A 23,281-nucleotide genomic window follows, 5' to 3' on the forward strand; every position below is an offset into this window, starting at 1 on the left:
TATATATATATATAGAGAGAGAGAGAGAAAGAGAGAGAGAGAGAAATAATTCATAGTCTTGGTGCTGTTCCTTCCTACACATTGGGCAAGACTTCAGAACTCAGAGTCCTGTCTTAAGCAGACTGACAATGAGACAGGTTGTCTTCTAGGATAAGGATTTATCAGTTCTGGAAAGATTTTCAAAGGTAGATTCTGTTAATCCAGTTGGTTCTAGGAATATGGCAGTTTATATAAAGTTGTGACTTTACTGTGAAAAATCTAGACAGAATGTGAGTAACATTTGGATTCGTCTTTTACACCCAGAAACCTGTATCAGAGAATTACGTTGCATTTTCTGACAATGCAGAGGCATCCTCAAAGCAATTTGCTTCTTTCATTTGAAGTATTATTCAAAATTGATATTAGTAACTTTTAATATTAGTAATTAACTGTAATATAGTATTTAGTAATATCAACATTGATATTAGTAATATCAACGTTGGTATTAGTAATTATAATAAAGTATTAGCTATTTATGGTTAATCATTGCTTACACTTGAGTACTTACTATGTGTCTGAAACTAAAACACCTAAATAACTTATTTACTCCTCATAAAAACATTAGAAAATACATATTGTCTTAACTTACAGATAAGGAAACTAAGACACAGAGAGGCTAAGTAACTTCTCGAAAATCACAAACTGCTATTAGAGATTCAACCCCAAGTAGAAGTGCTTAGCTATGCTGCTTAGTTAATGGTAATGATAATCAACCATAATAACGGAAGATTATAGTGCATGAAAGACTACTTTTGGAATAAGCTAAAAGCTGAGTTTAAGCTCGTAGATTAGAATAAAAATTTTACTTAATCATTTGATATTTGTGAGAAAAAGTCTAAGCTACCAATTTGTAGTTCTGAAATGAGGTTGGGTTAAGGAATAATTTATTTTGACTCTATCAAGCGGCCTTAGAGGTTATGTGCTAAGTAATTTCTTCTGGATATTCAGGGAACCACAACGGATAAACACCATGAAACTGAAGGCCACTAATGCATAAAAGAGTAACATTTTACATTAACTTTAATGTGCTGGAATTTGAAAGGATCAGTACGAGGAGCTGATACAGGAACTCTTCCCGCATTGTACATAAAGGCATATGAAAATGAAATTTCTTGACATTTTCCTATAAACATTCTCAGGGCCTGACACTGTGAGAAGTGTTGAGGTTAGAAAGAAGAACACCAAATTCTTGTCTTCGTGTTTAACGGGAGAAGACAGATGAATAGGTCAATAAACCATTAGAATATTATCAAGTGGTAAGGACCATAGCACCACTCTTCTCCAGAATTAAGCTTTATCAAGAAGTTAAGTGTGAGGTCATGCAGCGAAATCAGAAGCTTGAATACAGCTCCCCAGGGAAAGCGGGCGATCTGTAAGGCAGCTGAACCAGGAATCTTCGGCCTGGCCTCCTGCCACTGCTCACACGGCCAAGTAAGAGAATCGATTTACAACACGGCCGCCACCGCACAGGGATCAGCGACTCGCCGCCGCTAGCTGCGCCGCCAGGAGGGTACTGAGGCCCACCGTCTCCACCCTCTGACGACCCCCGATGTGAGCATTTCCAGCCCTGTTTCGCAGACAAACGGATTTTCAGACAGCCGGCCCTTCGCCTGAGAGCGGAGCCCCGAGGTGGAGCGCAGCCTCGAGGTGGAACGGGGTGACAACCTGACAACGCTCTCCCAAAACACGAGCGACAGGAATAAAAACAACTGCCTGCAGCTTCAGTGAACCAGAAAAGAGGAGAAACCGGGCTCACAAAGCGCAGAGCCAGCCGCGCGGGCTCAAGCACCAGCGGACTCCAAGGGCAGCGAAGCCGGAAGTCGGGCCGCGCCTCAGGAAGTTGAGGGGCGGCGCCGGAAAGTCGGCCGTGTCCTCCGTGCCCCAGCCGGAAGCAGCTCACAAGTGGCGCCGTTCTTCGCGGACCTTGTGGCTTTAGGGTTCGAGCTGCACGGTGACCACGCGGTGTTACGAGGCGGTCGTACACGCGTCCTAAGGCCACAATGTCGCATCCATCCCCCCAGGCTAAGCCTTCCAACCCCAGTAACCCTCGAGTCTTCTTCGACGTGGACATCGGAGGGGAGCGAGGTGAGGAGGCGGGGCGCCCTGGGTCGGGGTCCCTGAGGCTGGAGCGCAGCTCGGGCAGGGGGCTGCTCTGAGGTGGGGGCCGGCTGCCCACACTGGGACCTGGTCTGGTCCAAGCCTCCGGGCTGGGTTGCGCCCGCGACCTTGTACCGGGGCCGTGGGGCGTGGAGAAGTTTCTGGAAATTTCTATTCGAGGAATGCTGGAAGCCTTTGGGTTTATCTGTCCCGAGTTGGCCTCACCTGCCCGCCACCTAGCACCGTGAAGTTAGCACAAAACGAGATGATTTTATGTTTGTAGGGCGAAAACCTGTTTTGAAAACCCCAGGTTAAGCGTCTGGTGGGCTCCCGTCACCCTGTGTCTTTTGCCACGTGATGTATGTCAGCAGTTGCCATGTTATCTGTAAATTAAAGCGACTTTTGCGTGTTTTTCTTTTTTTCTTTTTTACTACTGATTCTTCTTTACTACTGATGCATTCAGATTGGTGGACATTTCCTCCGTTTTGGCATGGGGAAAATGAGTTCTGTGTGGCGGTGTGGTTGCCTAGGCTACAGTCGCAGCTTGGAGGCGCCTCAGGTCTTGTGAATTCTCACGTTGCTTTGTAGCTTAATTGCTCCTGTTCTGGAAGACGTTACAACTGCTTTAAAGGAAAAAACTGAGGCCTTAAGCCTGGGACAGAGTTATCTCAGCTCTGTTCAAAGAGATGGGGAAGGAGTCAAGGTATATAGGAGTTTTTGCAACAAAGACCAGGTGGTCGGAATATCGAAAAAAGATTACTGTTTATTAAAGAAAACCAGGTATCTCTAGTTAAGGAATTTAGGGCTTTTCTCTATATGGGAAGATGTAAGAATCTGGGCTCCCTGAAATCATTCATTTGATGTGCATCTCAGCTGTCTGGAGCCAGTATCCTGTGTTTTCTCATCCTTAGTCTCCTCAGGGTATACTGTTCAGGGTGGCTGCAGCAACTGACTGGTAGGTGGACTTGGAAGTGGGCAGCCCGTTTGTCTCCATGCTGAGTTCCCTCAGGGCTCTTCAGCAGCCTCAGGTCAGCATAATGTGATGGCTTGATGGCTGCAACATTCTTTGTTTACTGAGAAGGCAGGCAAACACACACAGAGAGACTTAGGTGTGCATTCATTTTGTTCTGAAATTTAGTGCTAGGTTTATTGCCTGCATTAGGAATTGCCTAGAATGGCAACTTTTTCAGGTTTTGCTGCAGAGGCAGCACTAGGCAGGTTCCACAGAGCACAGAGACTACAGCTAGACCTAAAACTTGGCCAACCTGACCACTCAGAATATTTCATTTTCTTCTATTGGTCATTTGGTGATTTAAAATTATGCACACATGTCAGAGAAAATCAGTCAAATGATGGTGTCCTTTGTTGTTGTTGAGTCACTAAGTCTTATCTGACTCTGTGACCCCATGAACTGCAGCATGCCAGGTTTCCCTGTCCTTCACTGTCTTCCGGAGTTTTCTCAAACTCATGTCCATTGAGTCAGTGAACCCTGAATATTCAGTGGAAGGACTGATGCTGAAGATCCAATACTTTGTCCACCTGGTGCGAAGAGCCAACTCATTGGAAAATACCCTGATGCTGGGAAAGATTGAGGGCAGGCGGAGAAGGGGGCGACAGAGGATGATGGTGTCCTTATATGCTGCTGGCTACTGTTTATGATCTTTTGTAAGATGTAGTAAAGTAGTTATTTTAAAGTCATCTGGATACATGATACTCAATTTAGGTAGACTGAATTAGAATATTAGAAAAATGACCAAAAAAGGAAAACTTGGTATTTTTCAGTCACCGTAATTTTACCAATTCTATCATGTGCTTGTTTAGTTGTTTTGCATACTGACACAGTTTTATTTTTTCTTTCAGTTGGTCGAATTGTCTTAGAATTGTTTGCAGATATTGTACCCAAAACTGCAGAAAATTTTCGTGCATTGTGTACAGGAGAAAAAGGCATTGGACCCACCACTGGGAAACCTCTTCATTTCAAAGGATGTCCTTTCCATAGAAGTATGTATACATTTTGTGAATCTGATTCTTCTTAGAGGTCATTGAATCCTGTTCCTTAGGGAGTTAGGGAAGAAAATACTAAGGAGAGGGTGAGAGTTAAAAATTACTATTAGTTTCAAAAGGATGCTTTAATATCTGAGACTATAGGTCAGTTTCATTGATGTTGGGCTGTGAAAGGTGGAAGTAATTATGGGAGGGTCCTAAAGGTTTATTTATTGAGAAATGGGTTACCCTTGCTTCACCAGGATGTGGCCATGATAAACAAATAGAGCTTGGGTAGCTTGACTGCCTGGTGACAAAAAGTTATGCCTACTTCTTGGGCAGGATTGCTTGGGAAGACTGCAGCTGACTTAAAGATTGCATATTTTGGATCCCTGGTGTGACATGTGATGACAAGGTGACCTTTCACTGTGTTGTAATACTTCTGTTTAGTGATGATTTGCTGGTACTCCCCATGGAGTAGCTCCATATTTGAGGAACTGCATCTTCTCACCATTTTGTCCTCAGCATCTAGTATCGTTACTGAGTAGGCACTCAATATTTATGTAATGAATAAACAGATAAGTTAATTTGTAGTTATATAAGTATTTAAAGAAACTTGATTAAGAAAAAATTAACATTGATTTTAGATTACTTAAACTGTTGATTTACTTTTGTGTTTAATAAAATACCAAAATACAAGCATGTGTGTTTGTGCTTAGTCAGATCCAACTCTGCGACTCCATGGACTGTGGCCCACTAGGCTCCCCTGTCCATGGAATATTCCAAGCAAGAATACTGGAGTGGGTTGCCCTTTCCTTCTCCAGGGGATCTTTGCAACCCAGGAATTGAACCTGCATCTCCTGTGTCTCCTTCTTGGCAGGTGGATTCTTTACCACTAGCGCTACTTGGGAAGTCCCAAATACAAGCATACCAGGGAGATATTGTAGGTTTGGTTCCAGATTACTGCAATAAAGTAAATGTTGTAATAGAGCAAGTGACAAAGTTCTGGTTTCCCAGTGCCTATAAAAGTTATGTGTGCAGCATACTATAGTCTATTAAAGTGCACAGTAGCATTGTATCTGGAGAAAAATACATATCTTAATCTAATACTTTATTGCTAAAAAAATGCCAGAACAATTACAGTAGTAACATCAAAAATCACTGGTCACAGATCACTGTAGCAAATAATAATGAAAAAGTTTAAATATTGTGAGAATTACCAAAATGTGACACAGAGACATGAAGTGAGCACATGCTGTTGGAAAAATGGCACTGATAGACTTGCTGATGCAGAATTGCTACAAACCTTCAAGTTAAAAAACCACAGTATCTGCAAAGCGCAGTAAATCAAGGAGTTGCCTGTATTCTAATAAAGTGTCTGTGGACAAGAGTTAACATTGCAGACCTGAGATTGCTGTCCATAAAGTCTACTTGCAAGGGTGGAATTGCCTGAAGTCAGAGCACTTAACCATTCTCTGAATTGTAAGGTGGCTTACTCTGCTGAGACTGTACAGTTTGATTTATGCTGAACAGTTGCTTTCCTTTTGAAGATGTGGTGGAATTTTGGTATCTGCTAGGCAGAGAGTGCCTTCATCATCAGCCCCTGTAGAAACCTTGGGTGCTGAGTTTCTCAAGGGCTTTCCTGGGAAGCAGCATTGTACACGTGTTGCTGCAATTTTTTGGCTGGGGGAAGAAGGCACCCTGTGACCTTTCACATAAGGAAACACATGGATTCTTCCAGGCTCTGCCTTATCTTTTTCCTTTATTGTCCAGCTGTGTCTCCTGACCACATGAGTGTCATACAAGCAGATACAGAGTTCTGGGGAATCTGAATGTGGTGGCAGTGTTAAGTAATAACATTTGCAGAAGTAATTCCAGTACAGTGTAACAGGCCTCTTGGGAATAATTGGTTTATTCAGTAGGCATTTTTGAGTAACCATTATGTGCCCAGCCATGCACATGGTTACCACGGAAGAAAAACGGTGTTGCTGTTCTTAATTGTTTGCTAGAAGAGACAGATCATTACGATCCATATTATAAAAGAAAGGTAGAATCAAGGTACTATGGGAGAAAAGTTAGTAGATCCAGTCTTGAGGTTTGACAGTGTTGTAGGGGAGGTGCCATATGAACTAATTCTCTGAGTGTTAGGGGGGATTTGGATTGGGAAAAGCCTTTTAAGAGCCTGGAGTTGTGCGTATAGGTGGGGAGAGCAGGAGGGAAGTTGTCTTTATCGCCACACATTCATTAGTTAACATTGCTTTGGTCATCTGTATTGTAGTTTCTAATGTTGATTTTCCTTTTTTTTTTAGTTATTAAGAAATTTATGATTCAGGGTGGAGACTTCTCAAATCAGAATGGGACAGGTGGAGAAAGCATTTATGGTGAAAAATTTGAAGATGAAAATTTCCATTATAAGGTAAAGTAGACAAAAATGTGTGTTGCTAACAATAAAGGTTGTCCTGTGTCTGGGATTCTTGTCAAATTAAGATAAATGCATCAGATGTGCTTAGATTGCCTTTATTTGTGAAAGGTATCATATTTATAAGTACACATCTTTAATATGAAAAAACTCATCCAGCAATGATTTTATTGGCAAAAATACAACAGCTATTTCAGTGTGATTCAGGTTTGTACACTGCAGTAAAGCCACTGAGTTTTCATGGGTGGTCAGCATATGGCAAAATTGTTTCCAGGAAAAATGTTCCCATTAGAGGGATGGTAAGTTGTGCATCTTTATGCCTAAATTTGAAGAGCAGCAAAACCATGGCTAGTGTCCGGGGTGTCAGGGCATTTGCAGACTAGCAGATCTCGTTAATGTCCAGGCTCCTAAGGGACCTTCGTGACGCTTGTGCCTGCTTAACTTCAGTGACCCTGGGGTCCCGGTCGGGGTGTGGTATCATTCAGTCCTGACAATGGACATGTAAGAGCAAAAGTAAACATGGGTTTTTGGAAATGGGGAACAGGAGCAAGGTGATTAGGATCATTTGAGAATAAACGTCATCAATGTTTTAAGCAGTTTATTTCCTGTAGCTAATATAGTCACTGGCACCAAAGAGTTTATAAAAAGGAAAGACCTTCATGATAGGGAATAAAATCTTGCCAAAAAGGCAAGATTAAGACACATAGGGCAACTGGAGAATAATGTAATAATAGGCAAGTAAATGCTAAGTTGACCAATACCTGTGCATACTACAGGAGAAAGGTATGACTCCTGTGGTCTGGATTACTAGGGAAGACATCAAGGGGGAATGGTGCATGAACTAGGCAGACTGGACCTCACCAGGTGGCTGAGATTTGGTTAGAAGGAACTAAAATTCAGATACTTTTGAGGGAGGGATATGAGTGAAGAGGGAAGAAGGCATGAGGAGGCTGAGGAAATAAAGTTAATAATATTTAATATTGTGGGGAAAGCACCAGACTTTTGGAAGGGAGAAAGAAAGTACCAGAAGGATGAAAACTCAGATTATGTGATGGAAAAGTTGATCAAAAGAAAGGGGGTAGACTTCCCTGGTGGTGCAGTGAATAAGAATCCGCCTGCCAATGCAGGAGACACAGGTTTGATCCCTGACGTGGAAGATCCCACATGCCACAGAGTGAATAAACCCATACGCCACAACTGTTGAGCCTGTGTGCTGCACCTGGTGAAGCCTGTGCACCTAGCGCCTGTGCTCTGCAGTAAGAGAGGCACCACCATGAGGTGCCTGAACACCTCAACAGAATAGCCCACTCGCCACAAGAGAAAACCTGCACAAAAGCGACAAAGACCCAGTGCAACCAAAAATAAAAATAAAATTTTAGAAAAAGAGGGGCTATTTCATGGACACATGATTCTTCCGCACACTTGGTGGTCTTGAGAGCTGGATTAGATTTGGGTTTAGGGGTAAAAGGCATTTCAGGTGGGAGGGCTAACATGAGTGTTACACGGGTAGAGAGTAGGAAAGGACCTAACTTTGCTGACGTGTGAAGAGAGAATCATAATGTAGGCCCGAAAGTGGGAACACTGTTGAGTGCCTTTCAGAAAAAAAGTGCTTCAGTCATAAGAAAGGGTGAAGCAGAATTACTAGATTTCCCTCCTGTGGCATCTTCATCTTAATGATGAAGTCCAAGCATGTTCTCAGTATGATCAGTTTAGGAGTACCACCCCTGCCCCCACTGTTGTTGCATCTTATTTTAGTTTCATAAGCTCTCCTTAAAGTTTAAAAAGTGGTTAAGTACTCTCATGTTTTGTGAATTAAAGTCGCACTTGATAATGAAGTAAAATCACTCAACATTATGTGCTCTAAGTGGTATTCCAGCAGTGCCACCCCCCCTACCTTTTCTGTGAATGGTTGGCAGAGTAGAGCGGGAACTCTCATCTTGGTTTTCTTTATGGTTTATTCCCGCAGCATGACAAGGAGGGATTGCTGAGCATGGCCAATGCGGGCAGCAACACCAACGGCTCCCAGTTCTTCATCACCACCGTTCCGACTCCACATTTGGATGGGAAGCACGTAGTGTTTGGCCAAGTGATTAAAGGAATGGGTGTGGCAAAGATTCTGGAAAATGTGGAGGTGAAAGGTGAAAAACCTGCCAAAGTGAGTAGCAAGATGGTAATATTATCTTAGCTGCTGGATTAGAGAAGCGTAAGTAAAAGGGTGATTGTTAAAAAATGTCCTGAAGGCTCTTGTTCTAGAAGCCTGTACCTGCCACTTTTTCTTTGAAGCTGTTTTCTACTGTGGGAAAGATGAGGGCAGCTTAAAAAGAGACTTCTATTATTTTAACTTCAGTCTTGCTGATCTTGATAACTGAAGTCTCCTACGCCTGTAGAACTTTGCGTCGGTGTGTGTACGGGTGCAGAGTACAGAGCAAGCAGGAAACCAGGAGTCCTCTGGTCTCCTCTGCCATGTAACTTGTGGTCTAGCCTTGCTCTTGTGATTTCACTTTCCTTGGCCTGATTTCTCATCCTATAGAAATCACTCAAGGGTTTGGACTAGATCCTGTCACTGCCAAGATCCTTGTGTTCCACATGTCTGTGGATCAACACAGCCATCACAGGCACCCTGCATCCACAGGGTTGGGAGTGGAAACTGGAGAGTCAGACCTGCGGGGGGTGTGCTGTCACTCAGTGTGCGAAGCAAAGAGTCAGTTGGAAGCACACGTAAGGGAATGGTGACACCGTCCACTCACTCTTTGTGCACTGAGTTACTGGCCGCGGTGAGTGCTTCCGTAGCGTAGGGGCGTGGCTGTGCCCCTGCCAGTGTGTCAGGTGCCTTACTGCAGTCGCAGCAGGTGCGCCTGCCAGGAAGCGACGTGGACAGTGTTGCACATGGCTTGCGGCTGTAGAGCTTTTAAACCCAGACCTTTGAAAAATCATCATTAATGTAGGAGTGCGCTTCTACAATTGAGGGTTATTTTTACAGTTGTGCGTTATTGCAGAATGTGGAGAACTGAAAGAAGGGGATGATTGGGGAATATTCCCAAAGGATGGATCTGGTGACAGTCACCCAGATTTCCCCGAGGACGCAGATGTGGATTTAAAAGATGTGAGTAACTTAAGATTTGGGGCTTTCCTGGTGGCTTAGATGGTAAAGAATCTGCCTGCAATGAAGCAGACTGGGGTTGGATACCTGGGTTGGGAAGATCCCCTGGAGAAGGGCATGGCAACCCACTCCAGTATTCTTGCCTAGACAATCCCATGGACAGAGGAGCTTGGTTGGCTACAGTCTACTCAAAGAGTCAGACATGACTGAGCAGCTAACAAACACTTTCAGATTGGCCAAACTGCTAAAAAAAATTTAGTACTAAAATTTTTTAAATTTTACTTATTTATCGGCCATGCTGTGTGGCACGTGGCATCCTCGCTTCCCAACCAGGAGTGGAACCATGCCCCCTGCAGTGGAAGCACAGAGTCCTGACCGCCACCAGGGAATTCCCAGTGCTAAAATTTTGAGCCCTTTGTCAGTCTGTCTTAAAGATAGAACTTGGGACTAAACTGCATTACATACTCAAACCCCACATATTTGTATTCTTTCTTTTTTACAGGTAGATAAAATTTTATTAATATCAGAAGACTTAAAAAACATTGGAAATACGTTTTTCAAATCCCAGAACTGGGAGATGGCCATTAAAAAGTACACAAAAGTTTTAAGGTAATAAAACATTTTTAATAAATTGCATTTAAGAACTTATAAATTGAATTACAAAGTGAAATTCAAGAGTTGCTTTTTGCATTTTTGGCCTACTACTTGCAGAGTAACCAGGTATATTGAAATTTTAGTTGCCTACAGATTCTTAATTGAAAAATTTCAGAATATGGAAAAATTAAGAATAGTACATGAATACTCATGTACCTTTATCTGCATTCACCAATTTTTAACTTCTGCCACGTGTATTTTTGCAGAATCATTTTGAAAGGAAGTTGTGGATACCATGACACTTTACCCCTTAATATTTTAGCAAGTATCACGATTTCCCCCAAATGAGGACATTTTCTACTTAGCCTAATGCATAAAAACATCTCCCAAATATAGATACACTGTTATCTACTATGTAATCCATATGCAAATATGCCCAGTTGTCTCAAAATGTTTTTTTAACTCCAGTATCCATTGGATCATTTGTTTTTATGTCTCTAAGGCATCTCTAATCTTTAATATCCATGTTTTTTAAGTCATTTCCATTTTGTGGAGTCTAAGCCAGTTGTCTTAGGGAATATCACCTGTATGTGTTTATTGCTTCCTCCAGATTAGTTTGAGGTTAAATATTTTAGCAAGAGGATAGTTGATGTGTCTATATCCTATGTATCATGTCCTGAAGGCACATGGCAGTTTGGCTTATTTTGAGTTCTGGCACTTGGTTAAAGTGGTGTTAGTCATATGTCTCTATTACAGAAGTACCTTTACCTTTTATTTATTTATTTATTTTTTAAATTTAATTTTATTTTTAAACTTTACAAAATTGTATTAGTTTTGCCAAATATCAAAATGAATCCGCCACAGGTATACATGTGTTCCCCATCCTGAACCCTCCTCCCTCCTCCCTCCCCATACCATCCCGCTGGGTCGTCCCAGTGCACCAGCCCCAAGCATCCAGTATCGTGCATTGAACCTGGACTGGCAACTCATTTCATACATGATATTTTACATGTTTCAATGCCATTCTCCCAAATCTTCCCACCCTCTCCCTCTCCCACAGAGTCCATAAGACTGTTCTATACATCAGTGTCTCTTTTGCTGTCTCGTACACAGGGTTATTGTTACCATCTTTCTAAATTCCATATATATGCGTTAGTATACTGTATTGGTGTTTTTCTTTCTGGCTTACTTCACTCTGTATAATAGGCTCCAGTTTCATCCACCTCATTAGAACTGATTCAAATGTATTCTTTTTAATGGCTGAGTAATACTCCATTGTGTATATGTACCACAGCTTTCTTATCCATTCATCTGCTGATGGACATCTAGGTTGCTTCCATGTCCTGGCTATTATAAACAGTGCTGTGATGAACATTGGGGTACACGTTGTCTCTTTCCCTTCTGGTTTCCTCAGTGTGTATGCCCAGCAGTGGGATTGCTGGGTCATAAGACAGTTCTATTTTCAGTTTTTTAAGGAATCCCCATACTGTTCTCCATAGTGGCTGTACTAGTTTGCATTCCCACCAACTGTGTAAGAGAGTTCCCTTTTCTCCACACCCTCTCCAGCATTTATTGCTTGTAGACTTTTGGATTGCAGCCATTCTGACTGGCGTGAAATGGTACCTCATAGTGGTTTTGATTTGCATTTCTCTGATAATGAGTGATGTTGAGCATCTTTTCATGTGTTTGTTAGCCATCTGTATGTCTTCTTTGGTGAAATGTCTAGTTAGTTCTTTGGCCCATTTTTTGATTGGGTCGTTTATTTTTCTGGAGTTGAGATGTAGGAATTGCTTGTATATTTTTGAGATCAGTTGTTTGTCAGTTGCTTCATTTGCTATTATTTTCTCCCATTCTGAAGGCTGTCTTTTCACCTTGCTAATAGTTTCCTTTGATGTGCAGAAGCTTTTAAGTTTAATTAGGTCCCATTTGTTTATTTTTGTTTTTATTTCCAATATTCTGGGAGGTGGGTCATAGAGGATCCTGCTGTGATGTATGTCAGAGAGTGTTTTGCCTATGTTGTCCTCCAGGAGTTTTATAGTTTCTGGTCTTATGTTTAGATCTTTAATCCATTTTGAGTTTATTTTTGTGTATGGTGTTAGAAAGTGTTCTAGTTTCATTCTTTTACAAGTGGTTGACCAGATTTCCCAGCACCACTTGTTAAAGAGATTGTCTTTAATCCATTGTATATTTTTGCCTCCTTTGTCAAAGATAAGGTGTCCATATGTGCGTGGATTTATCTCTGGGCTTTCTATTTTGTTCCATTGATCTATATTTCTGTCTTTGTGCCAGTACCATACTGTCTTGATAACTGTGGCTTTGTAGTAGAGCCTGAAGTCAGGTAGGTTGATTCCTCCAGTTCCATTCTTCTTTCTCAAGATCGCTTTGGCTATTCGAGGTTTTTTGTATTTCCATACAAATTGTGAAATTATTTGTTCTAGCTCTGTGAAGAATACCGTTGGTAGCTTGATAGGGATTGCATTGAATCTATAAATTGCTTTGGGTAGTATACTCATTTTCACTATATTGATTCTTCCAATCCATGAACATGGTATATTTCTCCATCTATTAGTGTCCTCTTTGATTTCTTTCACCAGTGTTTTATAGTTTTCTATATATAGGTCTTTAGTTTCTTTAGGTAGATATAGTCCTAAGTGTTTTATTCTTTTCGTTGCAATGGTGAATGGAATTGTTTCCTTAATTTCTCTTTCTGTTTTCTCATTATTAGTGTATAGGAATGCAAGGGATTTCTGTGTGTTGATTTTATATCCTGCAACTTTACTATAGTCATTGATTAGTTCTAGTAATTTTCTGGTGGAGTCTTGAGGGTTTTCTATGTAGAGGATCATGTCATCTGCAAACAGTGAGAGTTTTACTTCTTCTTTTCCAATTTGGATTCCTTTTATTTCTTTTTCTGCTCTGATTGCTGTGGCCAAAACTTCCAAAACTATGTTGAATAGTAATGGTGAAAGTGGGCACCCTTGTCTTGTTCCTGACTTTAGAGGAAATGCTTTCAATTTTTCACCATTGAGGATAATGTTTGCTGTGGGTTTGTCATATATAGCTTTTATTATGTTGAGGTATGGTCCTTCTATTCCTGCTTTCTGGAGAGTTTTTATCATAAATGGATGTTGAATTTTGTCAAAGGCTTTCTCTGCATCTATTGAAATAATCATATGGTTTTTATTTTTCAATTTGTTAATGTGGTGTATTACATTGATTGATTTGCGGATATTGAAGAATCCTTGCATCCCTGGGATAAAGCCCACTTGGTCATGGTGTATGATCTTTTTAATGTGTTGTTGGATTCTGATTGCTAGAATTTTGTTAAGGATTTTTGCATTTATGTTCATCAGTGATATTGGCCTGTAGTTTTCTTTTTTTGTGGGATCTTTGTCAGGTTTTGGTGTTAGGATGATGGTGGCCTCATAGAATGAGTTTGGAAGTTTACCTTCCTCTGCAATTTTCTGGAAGAGTTTGAGCAGGATAGGTGTTAGCTCTTCTCTAAATTTTTGGTAGAATTCAGCTGTGAAGCCATCTGGACCTGGGCTTTTGTTTGTTGGAAGATTTTTGATTACAGTTTCAATTTCCGTGCTTGTGATGGGTCTGTTAAGATTTTCTATTTCTTCCTGGTCGAGTTTTGGAAAGTTGTACTTTTCTAAGAATTTGTCCATTTCTTCCACGTTGTCCATTATATTGGCATATAATTGTTGATAGTAGCCTCTTATGATCCTTTGTATTTCTGTGTTGTCTGTTGTGATCTCTCCATTTTCATTTCTGATTTTATTGATTTGATTTTTCTCCCTTTGTTTCTTGATGAGTCTGGCTAATGGTTTGTCAATTTTATTTATCCTTTCAAAGAACCAGCTTTTGGCTTTGTTGATTTTTGCTATGGTCTCTTTTGTTTCTTTTGCATTTATTTCTGCTCTAATTTTTAAGATTTCTTTCCTTCTACTAACCCTGGGGTTCTTCATTTCTTCCTTTTCTAGTTGCTTTAGGTGTAGAGTTAGGTTATTTATTTGACTTTTTTCTTGTTTCTTGAGGTATGCCTGTATTGCTATGAACTTTCCCCTTAGGACTGCTTTTACAGTGTCCCACAGGTTTTGGGTTGTTGTGTTTTCATTTTCATTTGTTTCTATGCAAATTTTGATTTCTTTTTTGATTTCTTCTGTGATTTGTTGGTTATTCAGCAGCGTGTTGTTCAGCCTCCATATGTTGGAATTTTTAATAGTTTTTCTCCTGTAATTGAGATCTAATCTTACTGCATTGTGGTCAGAAAAGATGCTTGGAATGATTTCTATTTTTTTGAATTTACCAAGCCTAGCTTTATGGCCCAGGATGTGATCTATCCTGGAGAACGTTCCATGTGCGCTTGAGAAGAAGGTGAAATTCATTGTTTTGGGATGAAATGTCCTATAGATATCAATTAGGTCTAACTGGTCTGTTGTATCGTTTAAAGTTTGTGTTTCCTTGTTAATTTTCTGTTTAGTTGATCTGTCCATAGGTGTGAGTGGGGTATTAAAGTCTCCCACTATTATTGTGTTATTGTTAATTTCTCCTTTCATACTTGTTAGCATTTGTCTTACATACTGCGGTGCTCCCGTGTTGGGTGCATATATATTTATAATTGTTATATCTTCTTGGATTGATCCTTTGATCATTATGTAGTGACCTTCTTTGTCTCTTTTCACAGCCTTTGTTTTAAAGTCTATTTTATCTGATATGAGGATTGCTACTCCTGCTTTCTTTTGGTCCCTATTTGCATGGAAAATCTTTTTCCAGCCCTTCACTTTCAGTCTGTATGTGTCCCCTGTTTTGAGGTGGGTCTCTTGTAGACAACATATGTAGGGGTCTTGTTTTTGTGTCCATTCAGCCAGTCTTTGTGTTTTGGTTGGGGCATTCAACCCATTTACGTTTAAGGTAATTACTGATAAGTATGATCCCGTTGCCATTTACTTTATTGTTTTGGGTTCGAATTTATACACCGTTTTTGTGTTTCCTGTCTAGAGAATATCCTTTAGTATTTGTTGGAGAGCTGGTTTGGTGGTGCAGAATTCTCTCAGCTTTTGCTTGTCTGAAAAGCTTTTGATTTCTCCATCATACTTGAATGAGATCCTTGCTGGGTACAATAATCTGGGCTGTAGGTTATTTTCTTTCATCATTTTAAGTATGTCTTGCCATTCCCTCCTGGCTTAAAGAGTTTCTATTGAAAGATCAGCTGTTATCCTTATGGGAATTCCCTTGTGTGTTATTTGTTGTTTTTCCCTTGCTGCTTTTAATATTTGTTCTTTGTGTTTGATCTTTGTTAATTTGATTAATATGTGTCTTGGGGTGTTTCGCCTTGGGTTTATCCTGTTTGGGACTCTCTGGGTTTCTTGGACTTGGGTGATTATTTCCTTCCCCATTTTAGGGAAGTTTTCAACTATTATCTCTTCAAGTATTTTCGCATTGTCTTTCTTTTTGTCTTCTTCTTCTGGGACCCCTATGATTCGAATGTTGTAGCGTTTAATATTGTCCTGGAGGTCTCTGAGATTGTCCTCATTTCTTTTAATTCGTTTTTTATCCTCTCTGATTCATTTATTTCTACCATTCTATCTTCTAATTCACTAATCCTCTCTTCTGCCTCTGTTATTCTACTATTTGTTGCCTCCAGAGTGTTTTTAATTTCATTTATTGCATTATTCATTATATATTGACTCTTTTTTATTTCTTCTAGGTCCTTGTTAAACCTTTCTTGCATCTTCTCAATCCTTGTCTCCAGGCTATTTATCTGTGATTCCATTTTGATTTCAAGATTTTGGATCAATTTCACTATCATTATTCGGAATTCTTTATCAGGTAGATTCCCTATCTCTTCCTCTTTTGTCTGATTTGGTGGGCATTTATCCTGTTCATTTACCTGCTGGGTATTCCTCTGTCTCTTCATCTTGTTTAAATTGCTGAGTTTGGGGTGTCCTTTCTGTATTCTGGCAGTTTGTGGAGTTCTCTTTATTGTGGCATTTCTTCGCTGTGTGTGGGTTTGTACAGGTGGCTTGTCAAGGTTTCCTGGTTAGGGAAGCTTGTGTCGGTGTTCTGGTGGGTGGAGCTGTATTTCTTCTCTCTGGAGTGTAATGAAATGTCCAATAATGAGTTATGAGATGTCTGTGGTTTTGGGGTGACTTTGGGCAGCCTGTATCTTGAAGCTCAGGGCTGTGTTCCTTTGTTGCTGGAGAATTTGCTTGGTATGTCTTGCCCTGGAACTTGTTGGCCCTTGTGTGGTGCTTGGTTTCAGTGTCGGTATGGAGGCGTTTGATGAGCTCCTGTCAATTAATGTTCCTTGGAGTCAGGAGTTCCCTGGAGTCAGGGTTTGGACTTAAGCCTCCTGCTTCCAGTTATTGGTCTTATTTTTACAGTAGTTTCAAAACTTCTCCTTCTATACTACACCACTGATAAAACATCTTCGTTAAAGATGAAAAGTTTCTCTACCGTGAGGGTCACTCAGAGAGGTTCACAGCGTTACATGGAGAAGAGAAGAGGGAGGAAGGAGTTAGAGGTGACCCAAATGAGATGAGGTGGAATCAATAGTGGAGAGAGTGGGCTAGCCAGTAATCACTTCCTTATATGCACTCCACAACTGGAATGCTCAGAGTTGTTCACGGAGTTATACAGAGAAGAGAAGAAGGAGGAAGGTGACAGAGGTGGCCAGGAGGATAAAAGGGGGGAATGAAAAGGAGGGAGACAGATCCAGCCAGTAATCAGTTCCCTAAGTGTTCTCCACCGTCTGGAACGCACAGAAATTCACAGAGTTGGGTAGAGTAGAGAGGGGTTAGGGAGGAGACACAGGCTACCTGGTGGAGAAAAAGGAGAGTCCAAAGGGAGAGAGAGCAGTCAAGCCAGTAATCTCGCTCCCTAGTGAAAAATGGGTACTGAAGATTGGGTTCTTAAAGGTACAAAATTGGTAACAAATACATAAAAGCAAAAATTAAAAATCTAGAGTAGAGTTTGGAATTTCAAAAATACGATGTTAAAGAAAAGAAGAAGGAAAAGAAAGAGAGAAAAAACAAACAAACAAAAACAAACAAGGCTGCGAAAATTATAAAGAAAATATAGGTACAAAATTGATAACTAATGCCAAAAAGCAAAAGTTAAAAATCTAGAGTAGAGTTTGGAATTTCAAAAATACAATGTTAAAAAAAAGAAGAAGAAAAATAAAGAGAGAAAACAAACAAACAAACAAAAACAAACAATGTCGTAAAAATTATAAAGAAAATTGGTTCAAAATTGATATCAAATACCAAAAAGCATAAATTAAAAATCTGGAGTAGAGTTTGGAATTTCAGATATACAATGTTATATAAAAGAAGAAGAGAAAGAAACAGAGGAAAAAAAAAAAGTCACAGAAATTATAAAAAAAACTATAGGTACAAAATTGATAACATATACCAAAAAGCTAAAATTAAAAATCTAGAGTAGAGTTTGGAATTTCAAAAATACAATGTTTAAGAAAAGAAGAAAAAAAAAAAACAAGGTCAAAAAATGATAAAATATATATATATGAAGTTTGCTGAAGAAGAAAAAAATAGGATTTTTTTTTTTTTTTGCAAAGTAATAGGTTATAAAAGTGAAAATTAGAGGAATAATAGAGGACTTAAAATTTTTAAAAAATATTTAAAAAAAGAAAGGATGATCGTAAAAATAGTAAAAATATATCTAGGTCTTTCTCTGGTTTTGTTGTGAGTATTGTGGGTTCAGTTCATTTTTGGCTAGTTCCTTGGTCTGACTTATATTTCTCAAGATCTATAGGCCCCTTCCTATGTAGTCCGTAGTAACCACAGGGTTTTAATCTATGGCCTGTAGCTTCCAAGGCGTTTCCCTCTGTTATAACTTCTTCTGTTTGCTGGTCTCTTCAGTGTCTGGTTTCCGCCCTGACACAAAGGGGATGGTGGAGGACACTTTTTTTTTTTTTTTTTTAGGCTCACTTGTTCAGTCGCGCTGTGGGGAAGGAGGGAGGGAGGGATGTTGCAAACAAATAACACTGGCGTGCGCTCGCAGTGCCTCAGCCACACTGGGTCTGCCCCCGCTCACTGCGTGTGTAGCCTCCTTGCCCACACTGCTCGGGCTCTAGGTTGTTCCACCGGGAACCATCCGAGGTCGGCCCTGGGCCGCATGCACCTCCCAGGTCCAAGCTGCTCAGGTTCAGGCTCTTGCATAGTTCTCAGAGGCGCAGATGCAGTTGGGCCTGCGTTTTGTGCTCTTCCCAGGTCCGAGCAGCTCAGGTGATGAGGTGTTTGGCGGGCGCCATTGCTGCAACTTATCGCCTCCCCGCCACTCGGTTATCTGGGTGTACAACTGGCGCACCTTCTCAGGCAGATGTTGACCGTCCAGACCCCCAAGAAGTTTTAGTTAGCAAAGAAGCTTGCTTACAGTTTTATAGATAATGTCTCTCTGGGGCTGCGATTGCCCCCTTCCGGCTCCGGCTGCCTGTCACCGGAGGGGGAAGGTCTGCAGCCGGCTATCTCTGTTCAGTCCTTTGTTCCATGCGCGGGCCTGGCGGTGTCTTAGGTTAGGGCTGGCTTTTCGTGTGGTAGATATCCCACAGTCTGGTTTGCTAGCCCAAATTATTTCGCTTAGATAGCGCTCGGGGTATTCAGGCCAGATCCTTGCAATGCAGCCCGCGCTGCGCCTCCCTGCCCAGCCCCCGCTTGCTAATGGCGTGTGCAGGCGTCTGCGCTGCTTCTCCGCTGGGGGAGTTACCTTAGGGCTCGCAGTGTGCGAGTTTTGTTTATTTATTTTTTCTCCCTGTTATGTTGCCCTCTGTGCTTCCAAAGCTCGGCACAGATTAGGCAGTGAGAAGGTTTCCTGGTGTTTGGAAACTTCTCTCTTTTTAAGACTCCCTTCCCGGGACGGAACTCCGTCCCTCCCTCTTTTGTCTCTTTTTTTGTCTTTTATATTTTTTCCTACCTCCTTTCGAAGACTTGGGTTGCTTTTCTGGGTGCCTGATGTCTTCTGCTGGCATTCAGAAGTTTTTTTGTGGAATTTACTCGATGTTTAAATGCTCTTTTGATGAATTTGTGGAGGAGAAAGTGTTCTCCCCGTCCTACTCCTCCGCCATCTTGGCGCCTCCTCCCTACCTTTTATATAAATAAGACGTCCTCTGTGCAGTGGTGCTGTGAGATTGTATGACTAAGTTTCTAGGAATTCATCCAGTGGTCTCAGCATCACTGAAGACCTTTGCCTGAATCACTTACTACATTGAGGCTTGCAGAACTGTGATTTTCTGATTTTACCAGTCATTCTCAGTTACTAGCTGTCATTCTGTTTGAAAGGACTCCTTACCCTTTTTAGTATCACTATAGATCTGAAGGTTATTTTTTTTTCAGTTCAGCCTATTATACTGTTCCCATCATTCTTTCTGATGCTGTAAGGTTTCGGATTTGCCCAGTGGAAGCCCCTTGGCTGCACCCATCTGACGTGTTCCTCTTAGTCTGTGAGCACTTGTCTGCTTTCTGCCACAAGATGGTCCAGGCTCATCTTACATTTAACCTCATGTCCAGATCTGAATTTCTTTCAGGAGCCCAGATTCTTTTCATTGAGGGAGAGAGACTAGGGACTAGACTGTCGGACCAGGTACATGTACTGTTTCAGGGCCCCTTTCACGGGAACTACAGTAAAAGATGAGTCAGCGTTACTACCGCCGCAGGTTTCCTCACCTTTCCCAGTCCCTCTCCTGCTATGACAACCTTAGTTCCAAACCTAATTACATTGGAAAGTGGCTGATAAAAACCTTAATTTTACAAATAGAAAAGTGTTAATAGTATATATAATCTTTAGGTTTGGGGATTGTTCTTAAGTTGGTGTTTTGAACATTTTGGGGAAAAAAGTTGGAACAAAAAAAAATCTTCTAAAGGAAAGCATGTAATAAAAAGATGGTGGTCATTAAGAATATTAATATTAGCATCGGTGAACTTTTATATCAAAACTGATGAGTTATGAGTGAGTCACAGGCAGACTTTCTTAATGGGGTGTTGCTTGCTGCTTGTACGGGGGTGTTCTCCAGGTATGTGGAAGGTTCCAGGGCTGCTGCTGAGGACGCAGATGGAGCAAAGCTGCAGCCTGTCGCTTTGAGCTGCGTGCTGAATATTGGCGCCTGCAAACTGAAGATGTCTGATTGGCAGGGCGCAGTCGATAGCTGTTTGGAGGTAAGTCTGTTGATGTTCTTACGTCTGAATATTTGGATCTCAGTTCTTCCTCTCAAACCATTCATTTAGCTTATAACACGAGATCACTTAACTTCCATGAAGATACTGTCTTTCTCAGCTCATTTATTGACTATTGAGCACCTATTATGTGCTGGACATTGGAACATAAACCCAGGAATGATTAAGAATGTGGCTGTGGAGTCAGTCAGCAGACATGGTTTTTCTCTTAGACCACTGTCACTTTTTTATTTTGAGGAGGTTCTTAATTTTAGAGTCTTAATTTCTTTGTGTTAAGTGGAAATACTGCTTTCCTCCTGGGATTGTTATAAAGACTGTGTTATGTGTGTAAAGCATTTTAAGCGCAGTGTTGGGTACAGATTAAGCAGCTGATAGGCGCTTAGGTGTTTTGATTGAAAGACCCTCCCGTCAAGGAATTTACTTGGTGGGAGAGGGAGTCAGTTTCAGTTTAGGGTTGTCAGGACTCTTCTGGGGGGATGAGTGCTGTTGGAACACACAGGAAGGCTGCCTGCCTGCATGGGGATGTCAGCAGTGCTGACGGAGGGAGCTGGAAGGTGGCCCCACTCCCTCCTTAAGCACAGCAGTTAGGACAGTGTGTGTGATCAAGTTTTTCAAATGAGAACATACATTTCAGAAAGACCACCTCCAGTCATTTTTATGTATATTGCCCATTAATTGGTGTACACAGGTCAGCTATGCCTGAGCAAGTAGAAATGAAATGAGGTCCCAGTTTATGGGGTAGGTGGAATAAGATGTAAGAGTATATTTAGAAGGGAGTAGGCAGCAGAAGACAAGGTGGTTCTTCACTCTGGATTGCTTTTTTGACCTTTGCGAGGCAAGTAATATACCCTTTTCAGTAAAATCTGAGTGCTGACCTTTAAAAGATGTTAAATAAATAAAGTTTGTTTCAGAGGAGAAGCCTATTAAGTTACTCATGTTCCTGCAAAAAACCTAGATGTCAGCTTAAATGAGTATATACAAATTTTTATTCAGAATATTTTTTCCTATCAGCTAGGGCCCAAACAGAAGATAGGTATTACACAGGAATTTCTGTAGAGAAAGTTTACTGTAAAATAGATATAAGGGGGAATTGGAGTAATGGAGGTTGGCTAGTAAAGAGAACCCTGAGGAATATGGCCACAACAGGTATATATGTATTTATATGTGCATCTGTATGTATAACATAGGAGTGCCCACTCCCTCTGGGCTGGGCTGAGATCCAGAGTCCTTGCGGAGGGGATGGCCTTGCTTCACTGGATGGCAGGGAGGTTGGGTGCTTGAGGAGCCTGCAGGCAGGAGCCTGGAAGGGACACAGGTTCCTTGCCCATGTCCCCTTAGCGCCCTCTGCTGACCAAACAACATGTCAGCAGGCAGAGGAGGCTCTCCAGGGTCTAGCGTTGTCACAAAGCGGTGAAGAATCGATTTGGAGCTGACAGGCAGTAAATTGAAATCTAAGATATATATTTAGTATTTAATGTTTGGATAAAAAAAATGATTTTATAATTTTTTTGTAGGCCCTTGAAATAGACCCATCAAATACCAAAGCACTGTACCGTAGAGCCCAAGGATGGCAAGGATTAAAAGAATATGATCAAGCATTGGTAAAACTTTGTTCTAAATTTTAATTAAAAAAAAAAGCAAACCACTTTCATGAATCATAATCTATTATTTCTTTTTTTTCCTCTCCCAATTAAAAGGCTGATCTTAAGAAAGCTCAGGAAATAGCACCAGAAGATAAAGGTAAGTTGGCAGTTTTTGGAGTAAAAGTTCACTTTGTCTTTTAAGAATTTATGTTTGTGAGCCATTGTACCCTTTGCCATTAAAGAATTTTATTTGTTAAGCAGATACTACAGAACGCCTGTTATGGGGCCAGGCTCCAATCACACTGCAATGAATGAGTCAGGGCCCTGCCCTCGGCTTAGTCTAGTCTCTGTCCAGAACACCCATTTGCACGTATCTGGACTATTTGCTTTACTGTCCGGTAATGCTAGATGAAGGAGCAGCATTAGAAAGATCGTATTTATGGCAGATTTAATTAATGTTTGGGACCATTCCTTAAGCTGAATGTGGACATATCCCGAATAGCTACTGGATATGTTGTAGGAAAGTTTTGGAAAGCTGTGGCAAAAATAAGGTGCTTTCCCAATAAACCAATTACAAATAGTGATCATCAGTCTAGATATTGAAATATATCTTGAGTCTTTTGCTAAAATGAAACAGGGGAGACACTTAAGAGCCGCCTCTAACAGAAGGGAGAAGGCACATCTGTATGTAATTGTTAGTTCTCTTGGTGGGCAGTCTTCTAAATTATGCTCTGTTAATAGGGCTCAGTTACTCTTCAGGAGAAGAGTTTTATCTTTTTTTTTTTAAACCATACTAAAGCATCAGTTTGGTCAACGTAATTTTTTGGATGTTTTGAGAAATAACTTATACTCCATATTTATTTTGCAGCGATCCAGGCAGAATTGCTGAAAGTCAAGCAAAAGATAAAGGCACAGAAAGATAAAGAGAAGGCAGCTTATGCAAAAATGTTTGCCTGATGAGGAATTCAGTTTTGCTTAAGTGTGTGTTTATTGTATGAGCGAGGAACAGTTTAATGGTTTGTCTGTTCTGTGGTCCCTCCTGTGCTCCCTCGGATACTTCGGTTCCCTGTGTTTACAGTCCAGAAATATGGATAGGGACTTACTGTTTAACACACCAGTGTTATAAACTACAATGGCGTCGATTCCCTCTTCAGTGACTCTCTGCATTATTCAAAGGATAATGGTGTTTCCAGCTTGTTTTTAAACTCCTAAAGACACATCGTGTTTGAATAAACAGGCAAAAGCTTGAGTCTGTGTATTGTTTTTCTCAGTT

The 23,281-nt window shown here is 40.9% G+C and overlaps 1 protein-coding gene across 1 annotated transcript; it reads left to right on the forward strand.

The window, feature by feature from the left end:
- Positions 1 to 1,521: 1,521 nt before the first annotated feature.
- On the forward strand, positions 1,522 to 23,257 carry PPID (peptidylprolyl isomerase D). Its single transcript, XM_055551001.1, has 10 exons — positions 1,522 to 2,124; positions 3,997 to 4,137; positions 6,429 to 6,535; positions 8,505 to 8,693; positions 9,519 to 9,641; positions 10,141 to 10,247; positions 20,266 to 20,407; positions 21,940 to 22,026; positions 22,123 to 22,165; positions 22,877 to 23,257. Exons 1-10 carry the CDS (start codon positions 2,040 to 2,042, stop codon positions 22,963 to 22,965), a joined length of 1,113 nt encoding a protein of 370 aa, XP_055406976.1. The 5' UTR covers positions 1,522 to 2,039; the 3' UTR covers positions 22,966 to 23,257.
- Positions 23,258 to 23,281: the final 24 nt, after the last annotated feature.

Source organism: Bubalus kerabau, chromosome 16 (genome assembly GCF_029407905.1).
Source record: "Bubalus kerabau isolate K-KA32 ecotype Philippines breed swamp buffalo chromosome 16, PCC_UOA_SB_1v2, whole genome shotgun sequence".
NCBI lineage: Eukaryota > Metazoa > Chordata > Mammalia > Artiodactyla > Bovidae > Bubalus > Bubalus kerabau.

Bases quoted from the DNA above. Each gene is read 5' to 3' on its own strand.
- PPID (XM_055551001.1), top strand. From the start codon at position 2,040: ATGTCGCATCCATCCCCCCAGGCTAAGCCTTCCAACCCCAGTAACCCT. The intron at 10,248-20,265 runs GTAATAAAACAT...GGTGTTCTCCAG, and splicing joins AAGTACACAAAAGTTTTAAG to GTATGTGGAAGGTTCCAGGG. The intron at 20,408-21,939 runs GTAAGTCTGTTG...ATTTTTTTGTAG, and splicing joins CAGTCGATAGCTGTTTGGAG to GCCCTTGAAATAGACCCATC.